This window comes from Hemicordylus capensis, chromosome 14 (genome assembly GCF_027244095.1).
Source record: "Hemicordylus capensis ecotype Gifberg chromosome 14, rHemCap1.1.pri, whole genome shotgun sequence".
NCBI lineage: Eukaryota > Metazoa > Chordata > Lepidosauria > Squamata > Cordylidae > Hemicordylus > Hemicordylus capensis.
In genome coordinates, this window is record NC_069670.1 from 15,910,976 (window position 1) to 15,919,593 (window position 8,618).

The window sequence follows — 8,618 nt, forward strand, 5'->3', positions numbered from 1 at the left end:
CACCACATACAATGCACTGCAATGATCTAAACAGAAGTTTACCAGAGCATGGGTATCTCGCTAAACTATCTTTTGAGAGGAGAGCTTAACATATGCTAGCAAACATAAATTGTCCACTTTGCTAATCAACATTTGCTTTGTTTTGCACTTGGATGAGTGACTATATTTGAGCAGGGTACGATATTTCCCTTAGGGGATGGCACCTTAGCTCAGTGGAAGAACATTTGCATGCCTCCATGCAGAAGTCTGCAGGTTCAATCCCTGGGAACATCTTTAGGTAGGTCCGGGATAGTCTCCTGCCTGAAACTATTATGGGTAATACTGTGTTAAATGGACCAGTGGCGGGACTCAGTATAAGACAGCTTCCTCTGTTCCTGTCTTCATCCATGTAATGTCTCAGGCAGTGCATCAGCCAAAGCAGATAGAAGTGCTCCAAGAAGCTACTGAGGCTTTATGATCTGGACCGATGAGCACCTCCAGCTTGCAAACCTGGCCCTTTAGGGGGGATGCCGCCCCATTAGGAATAGGATGGACATCATTCACCCCGACAGATTAACCCCCCAAAACAATATCTCCATCTTCTCTCTGAGTCTCAGTTTGTCCACAAAGAACTCATTAAAAGCATCACAGCAGAACAAAGTCTCTGAGGGTTGGTTCGAATGGGAAGGAGCCTGAATCAGACTCCTCACAACCCAGGACAGCTCTGTTGGAAACAAACCCCCAGAAGCAATGCGGGCAGACCAGAATTGGGGTTTTGCCGCACACACTGCCTCCGCATAAACCTTCAAATGGGCTCTATGCTGTGTCCTGTCACATTCAAGACACATTCTCCTCCACTTGCACACCAGTCACCTAACTTGCTGCTTCAGACCCTGCATTCTTCATATATGTTCAGCTCCTCCTACATTTCACTCAATTTCTATTTGGAAATGTGCTGTTATCCATCAAGCCTCATCTTCTGCCCCACTTAACCCCCAATGCACATTGTTGCAATGAGTCCCCATTTTCCCCACCTGGAAGTGGGATAGTGAATAGAGGTGGAGAAGTCCTCTCCTCAGCTTGTGTGCCCTTCCTCTCCACACTTGCCTCTGAGCCCTCCCACCTGTGGTTCTGCGTTCTCAGTCCAAAGCCCTCCCTGAGATCTGGAGACAGCCCCCACCACACGGTCATAAATTGGGCCGTGGGGTTTCAAGCAGACCAAGAGAGTCGTGTTAGAGTGCAGCATGGATTTTATTGAAAAGGAGTGGAGGGAACAATTGTAGGAGATGAAGGTTGTGAAAATGATACAGGCAAGCTCAAGAAGAGAGTGGGCTCCATCTTGGAAAGGAGACATTCAGGAAACAAAGCGGAAAGGGGGGCAAGAAAGTGGTAGCGGACGTTATTAGAGGAGCTGGAGGCTGGGATGATGGTCCCGGAACCTCACAGCTCTTCTCACTCCGGGTATAGATGCTCCGTCACAAAACTCGATGGTGGCTGTCCGTTCCTGGTCATTTCTGCTTTCATGGGGATCTTCTTTTCAGCATTAAGAGGTTTATACGCAGATGTTCCCACAGACGCTCCCACAGCGCCCCAGGAGAGCCCCCCTTCCAAAATATCCACCCCCCCTTCCAAGGGCTCCTTTACCGAAGCCAGAACCCAGGCTGCCATAGAGACCGGCTCCTACAATCCCGGAACCCGCAATGGCACAGGGAGTCATGCCTCCCACGGAGACGGGCTCGCAGCTAGCGGACAGGATGGCTCCTGGGATGGTCACCACGGAGGCGGGAGGCTGGACCACGACCTCTGCTGGGGGGAGCTGGTTGATGCAAGAAGGGTAGACTCCGGCCAGGGTGCCCAGATTGCCAGAATTTTCGACGGCTCCGTAGCCATAGCCCAGACCTCCATAGCCAAGACCTCCATAGCCGTAGCCGAGACCGCCGTATCCAAGACCACTGGAGCCTGCTGACCCAAAGCCAACAACAGGGCTGGAAGCGCAGGAGGGGACGGTACAGGCTGGTCCACAGTTGGCCATTATCTGCTGGAGGTAAAGCTGAAAGATAATAGCCTCAGTACAGTGAACTTTGTACTATCAGGAGTGCAGGAGATATTCTGGCAATCAAAATCATTGGCTGTAATTTCCTACTGTCCTTCAAGTCACCTATTTCCATCAATAACTCAAGTATAATAAAAACAACAACAACAACAACAACACCATAGGGGCCACAAAAATCACCATCAGGCAATTACAAAAAGCAGCTTTACTGGGAAAAGCCTATATTCTGCGACGATATCTATAACAACTGACAATAAAATTCAGCCATCCCAGGTCCTTGGGAAAGACTCGATGTCTAGATAAAATGAACCAGTCAATGAAACCTGTCTGACTGTGTGAATAAATAAATAATAATAAATAACAAAAAAAACCTGCTTTTCAACAAATTTTTCATATAGAAAAATAATAGTACATAAATAAAGATGGCTGCCTCACAACTGGACAGTAAACCTAGATTTTCATTGTTTTATCTTTCACGTTATGTTGTGAATATATCTATGCATCTGAGAGACAGACTGCCCTCTCGTCATCTCTTCTGCCTTGTGGGCTTCACCCTGCTGCTGCACAGACTGTCTGATCCCTTGCTAAGGAGACATCTCTGGTGATCTGTCAGCAGGTGTGCTTTTCCACACATTTCCAAATGTGTGCACAGAACAACGCTTGCCAGGTTTGATCTCGAGGCAGCCAGAGTCCATGATCAGAACTCTCTCCCTCAGAGACCAGGGACGTCTGCCGTTCAAATACGACTCAGGCACAGATTCTTATACAAAGAAATCTTGCATCAACAGAGCACATTTTAGAGTGCCTGCTACAACATCTAACCACCTGCAAAATGCTCATGTCACTGGGATTTCAACCAATCTGTCCCAGTCCATGGTGTTTTGCTCTATGAAGCACAGCACCCTAACCCTAACCCTTTTCTTTTCCTTTCTCTCTTTCCCCCCTAATATCAAATCTCCTGCCTTCTGTCAAACATCTCCCCTTTTCTTCCTTCTCTGTTAGGAAAGGAAAAAGAAAAGCAGTGATGTCCCATTTCTCCTTCCTTCCTCTGAGGCCGTCCATGGCAGGAGGGGAGGCTGAGTGGCTGTCATGCCACCCCTCCAAATCTGCCACCCAAAGAGGCCTGATTCCACATGCCTCATAGGAGGGCCCGCTCTTTGACAGGTCTGTTCAAAGTGCCTCTTGACTTACCTACAGGAGTAGAGAACAAGAGAAGGAGAGCAGATCAGGTGAAGCTGATGGAAGATCTCAGGATGGGGAGGCCTTTTATACCATTTTCTCGGTGTCCCATGCTGGCCCCGTCAGCTTGGAGACACCACTTTGTGCCCGTGGTTTTAATTAGCAAGCAGCCCAGAGCCATTTGGGAACTGCATCATGCCCCCAAATTACTTTAATGACTCTCAAAGGAGAGGTAAAATGTTAGCATTTTGACAGACCTGCACATTGTGGCTGGCACATTTCTGACACTTTGATCTTCTCCTTTGCATTCCTCAGCAAAAATGCATTTCCTTGTTTCCTTCTTCTGTGGCACTGAAATCAAGAGGAGTTGGGGCCCTCTTCATTCTTCTCAAAAATGGCTGATCACAGGGGTTTGCATCCAGACTAGGTAACTCAATGGTACTATTCAGGAGTTACTCAAAAGGACACCTTAATTTCCTTGGGATGTACGTTCACTAATTTAGTCAGTTTCAGTGAGTTCCAGTGAAATACCTGCCCTGTTTCATGCCCCAGATTCCATTTAGGATCATAAGAACATACAAAGATCTGACCTAAGGCCCATCTCCCAGTTTCACACAGTGGCCCACCAGATACCTTGACAAGCCACACAACCAGGAGATGAAGGCCTTCCTCCTCTCCTTCTGGCCTCCCATACTTGGAGGCCTCCTGCCTCTGAGCCTGGATGTAGCCTCTGGGCTTGAAGACAAGTAGCCTTCAATAAGCTTGTCCCCCGTGAATTTGCCAAATCCTGCCTTAAAGCCATCAAAGCTGGCAACTATCTCTACATCCCATGGCAGAGAGTTCCACAGATTTCAGTTTATATTTGTGCATTATCTGGAATATTCACAGGCCACTTTCAACCAACCAAAGTTCTTGAAGTGGTTTCCATAGGGAGAAGAGGGAGAAGATGGATCCCTCTCCCAAAGGGCTCTCAACCAAGGCAGCGTTGGATGTTGTAAAAATCCCCGTTGTACAGTGAGGAGGAAGGAGGGAGGAAGTCCCGCCCTGCCATATTACTCACCTGCATGCCTTCCTGCTCACGCTTACAGTGGGGCTTGTCTGAAGAGCGCAGAGCCCTACCCGTGATGGTGGGCACATCCATGAATGTGAGGGTGGATCGATCCAACCTCACCATCACAGCAGTGCCTATAATCACATAATCGCTTCCCTTTTCTGGCAAGCCCTTTCATAACCATGAGTGGCATGGCGTGTGGATGATCGATGTAGCAGGGGTGGGACCCCCTCCCCCTTCATTCTGCTGTGGGGCTTTTGGCTCCAGTGGGGCTTTTGGATAACATCTGAAGGAAGTTTAAGTAACTCTCCAAACGACATGCCGCAAGAGGACCTGAAGAAGGTTTCCTATCCGCAAGGGGCTGACAATCTTAAAAAGAGACACAAGGGAAATAGCAGCGACAGCCACTGGTGGGATGATGTCCAGGGCTGGGTAAGGACTCTTGCTCTCCCCCTGTGCAGTACAAGAGAGCCGCCATTTTGAAAAGGCACCCCTTAACCGAGCTAGCAGGAATCCCTGACCTTTGCCTGAGGGGTAAAGGTCATATATCATTGATGTCCCATCTCCTCACTCTGCTTTGGAACCCAAAGAGTTCCCAATGTGGTTCCCAGAGCAAAAGCAGAGCCCCCAGGGCATGGGGCACACTGTCTAGAAAGTAACCCCAGGGATACAACCAGCAACAGCCAGTGGGAAGGAGGCTTTATTTGACTGAAGGGGGACAGTTTCTCTCCCCCTGCTCAGAACAAGAGAGCTGCCATTTTGAAAAGGGATATCATGCTAGGCTGAAAAGGGACAGTTGCTCTCCCCCTGCTCAGTACAAGAGAGTTGCCATTTTGAAAAGGGGATATTACTGCTAGGCTGAAGAGGGACAGCTCCTCTGCTCCTTTAACAGGTGTCTTTTTGGCCCTGTTGGCGAAGGGGAGTCCCAAGATGCCCGGATGATGGTTTCCTGTCCCAAACAGGCTTACAATCCAAAAAAGAATCCAAAAGAAACCGAAGAAAACCATGAGCAACAACCACTGGGAGGGACCCTCTGATGGGCTGTAGAGGGACTCAACCCAAACATTTATCCCAACGTTTCCAGCAAACCCTTTGAGGTTTTCCTCAAAGAACTCAAAATGGTTTTGAAGGGACCAAAATGAATGTGTGTGGCGTAGCTTCTCTTGAAAGAAATAGAGGTGTTTTGCCTAAAACAAACCCTCTAAATTCAGCTCATCTTTTCCCAGCCTGTAGGCAGCGAAAATTTGGAGGAAATGTTTGAGATAATTCTCCAAGGGTTATCCTCAGTAAGGACCCTGAAATCCTCCTTTTTGAAAATTCAGCTTCTCTTTGCATGAAATTCAGCTTCTTCTTGCCTGAAATTCTCTTCTGAATTTTACCTCAGAACCAGTTCAGTTCCAACCTCAGCATTATCTCTGACCTGTCCAGTCCCAGCAAGAAGACAAAAGATATCCTAAACTGCCCTGAGCTGCTGATGCAAGAACATCAAAGATTTTCATTCCTGCCCTCTGGGGATTCCCAATCCCTATTTCTCAACATCAAATAAACTGAAGTGAGTTCAAGTCAGCAGATTTAAAAAGAAGCAAGAGATAGAAAAAATAAATGTGTGGAGAGGTGCTGGATGATTAGCATTGCATTTAGACAACTTAATTCATCACCACAGTTATGCAGATGCACAGTAATTTTGGGACATGAAAGGAAACTTGTCAACAGCCAAGTCTAAGGTTAGCTAGAATGATGGAGCATCCAAACCACAAGAGAGGCGGGGGAACTGTATAAAAGCTCCACGTTCCCTCTGTCCTTCCATCAGCTTCATTCGACTCTCCTGTCTTCACTGCATCCTCTCAGAGAAGCCGGTAAGTCCGTTTTCTTGGTGGTGTTTGGATAGAGTCTCGTTGACACAGAGCTTGGTGGATCTTCCACCTTGAGTCTTCTGTTCTTCAGAAAATGGAGTGGTTGACAGCTAGGCTAGGATTATTGTGCCACTGAATGCCAGGCACTGGGGAACAAAACCGGGAAGGGGCTAATTCCTCCGTGCCTGGCTTGTGGACTTCTCAACGCCACCTTGCTGGACCACGGTTGGAAACAGGAGGCTGAACTGGATGGGTTTTAGTCTGATCCAGCAGTTCTCTTGTGTTTCTTCTCAGAGGAAGAATGGATGCTGCCTTATATTGAGCCAGACCATTGGCCATTCCAGCTCAGGACTGACTGGCAGCAGCTCTCCAAGGTTTCTGGCATGGGTCTTTCCCAGACCCACCTGCAGATGCTGCCGGAGAACCTTCTGCATGCAAAGCAGATGCTCTGCCATGAAGTCTACACTGGCTGGCACCAGTTCTCCAAGGTTTCAGGTGGGTATTTTCTCAGCCTCACCCGGTGGTGCTGCCAGGGATGGAAGCGTTCTACATTGAAAGCAGCTGTTACACCACTGATCTACAGCCCAATCCTCTTGCTCAGGGCTGCTCAACTTGGGTCCTCCTGCAGATGTTGCCCTACAACTCCCATAATTCCTGGCTGTAGACCACTTTGGTTGGGGATTCTAGAAGCTATAGTCCAAAAACAGTGGGAGGGCCAAAGTTGAGCAGCCCTGCCCAAGCTCTTCACTTGGTGCATATATATGAGAGGAGTGTGTAGTGGTCAGAGGCCTGAATATGAGCAAGGGTGGAATCCTTGCTTGTGAAGACAATGCCACCAGAATTTGGCCAATCTAGCTTTGAAATTCCACAGGGCTTTGGAGGTGGGAAAACCTTCTTAATACATGCAAGCCAGAGGAAATGAAATGAAATGAAATTCTGAAAACCTCACCAGGTTTAACTGGTGGCATGTTGGCTCCTGCGATGGTCCGAGCACAGTAACAAGATCCACGACTGAGGTAGGGAATAAGAGTTCAGTTCTGATGCCTTCTGTTCTGCCAATTTTCCAGACTCACCTCCATCTTACCAGCCATGGTTAACTGCGGACCAGCCTGCACCATCCCATCCCGTGTTTCTACCCCAGTGGCCGGTTTCGGATCTGCATTGAGTGGCTTAGGCTATGGCCTTGGTGGTCTTGGCTCTGGCTATGGCTTTGGTGTTTTTGGCTCTGGCTCTCGCATTAGTGTTCTTGGCTCTGGCTCTGGCCTTGGCTACGGAGGTCTGGGCTCTGGCTATGGAGCCGTCGAAACTTCTGGCAACCTGGGCACCCTGGCCGGAGTCTACCCTTCTTGCATCAACCAGCTCCCCCCAGCAGAGGTCGTGGTCCAGCCTCCCGCCTCCGTGGTGACCATCCCAGGAGCCATCCTGTCCGCTAGCTGCGAGCCCGTCTCCGTGGGAGGCATCACTCCCTGTGCCATTGGGGGTTCCGGGATTGTAGGAGCCGGTCTCTATGGCAGCCTGGGTTCTGGCTTCGGTAATGGAGCCCTTGGAAGGGGGGGTGGATATTTTAGAAGGGGGGCTCTCCTGGGGCGCCGTGGGAGCGCCTGTGGGAACATCTGCATATAAACCTCTTAATGCTGAAAAGAAGATCCCAATGAAAGCAGAAATGACCAGGAACGGACAGCCACCATCGAGTTCTGTGACGGAGCATCTAGACCCGGAGTGAGAAGAGCCATGAGGTTCCGGGACCATCCTCCCAGCCTCCAGCTCCTGTATTAACGTCCGCTACCCCTCTCTTGCCCCCCTTTTCCGCTTTGTTTCCTGAATGTCTCCTTTCCAAGACGGAGCCCCACTCTCTTCTTGAGCTTGCCTGTATCATTTTCACAACCTTCATCTCCTACAATTGTTCCCTCCACTCCTTTTCAATAAAATCCATGCTGCACTCTAACACGACTCTCTTGGTCTGCTTGAACCCCCCCGGCCCAATCTATGACCGTGTGGTGGGGGCTGTCTCCAGATCTCAGGGAGGGCTTTGGACTGAGAACACAGAACCACAGGTGGGAGGGCTCAGAGGCAAGTGTGGAGAGGAAGGGCACACAAGCTGAGGAGAGGACTTCTCCACCACTATCCCACTTCCAGGTGGCAAAATGGGGACTCATTGGGGTGATGTGTCCACCCCACGTGTGTGTGTGTGGGGAGGGGTGAATGTGTGTTGGGGGTTAAATGGGGCAAAAGATGGGGTAGCAGCTAGCATGCCCCCTTCCCACAGAATGCCCCTGTAAAGATCTTTAGGTGGCAGAATTCCAGATTATACTGGTCACAGGGAGGGAGGGAGGGAGGGAGGGAGTCCCCCTGCATCAGAACTCCTCTGTCTGCAGTAAACAAAGTGAAAAATATTTCTGCACATGCCCAGCAACAACTTCACCCATAAGAGGTTTTCTTTAAGGTTTATTTCCCTTTGTAGGGAAACAACTCTGCACATGTTCAGAGGCACTCAGTCTCAGGT

The 8,618-nt window shown here is 49.3% G+C and overlaps 2 protein-coding genes across 2 annotated transcripts; one reads left to right on the top strand and one right to left on the bottom strand.

Annotated features, from left to right (window-relative positions):
- Positions 1-1,251: 1,251 nt before the first annotated feature.
- On the bottom strand, positions 1,252-3,259 carry LOC128337509 (shematrin-like protein 2). The gene is made up of 2 exons (XM_053278580.1): positions 3,224-3,259; positions 1,252-2,029 (listed from the first exon to the last, which is right to left on the bottom strand). The coding sequence occupies exon 2, from the start codon at positions 2,009-2,011 to the stop codon at positions 1,532-1,534; it is 480 nt and encodes a 159-aa protein (XP_053134555.1). The 5' UTR covers positions 2,012-2,029; positions 3,224-3,259; the 3' UTR covers positions 1,252-1,531.
- Positions 3,260-5,965: 2,706 nt separating this feature from the next.
- On the top strand, positions 5,966-7,977 carry LOC128337535 (acanthoscurrin-1-like). Its single transcript, XM_053278642.1, has 2 exons — positions 5,966-6,118; positions 7,183-7,977. Exon 2 carries the CDS (start codon positions 7,205-7,207, stop codon positions 7,736-7,738), a length of 534 nt encoding a protein of 177 aa, XP_053134617.1. The 5' UTR covers positions 5,966-6,118; positions 7,183-7,204; the 3' UTR covers positions 7,739-7,977.
- The last annotated feature ends 641 nt before the right edge of the window (positions 7,978-8,618 follow it).

Excerpts from the sequence above, each read along its gene's own strand:
- LOC128337509 (XM_053278580.1), bottom strand. The coding sequence starts at position 2,011 with ATGGCCAACTGTGGACCAGCCTGTACCGTCCCCTCCTGCGCTTCCAGC.
- LOC128337535 (XM_053278642.1), top strand. The coding sequence starts at position 7,205 with ATGGTTAACTGCGGACCAGCCTGCACCATCCCATCCCGTGTTTCTACC.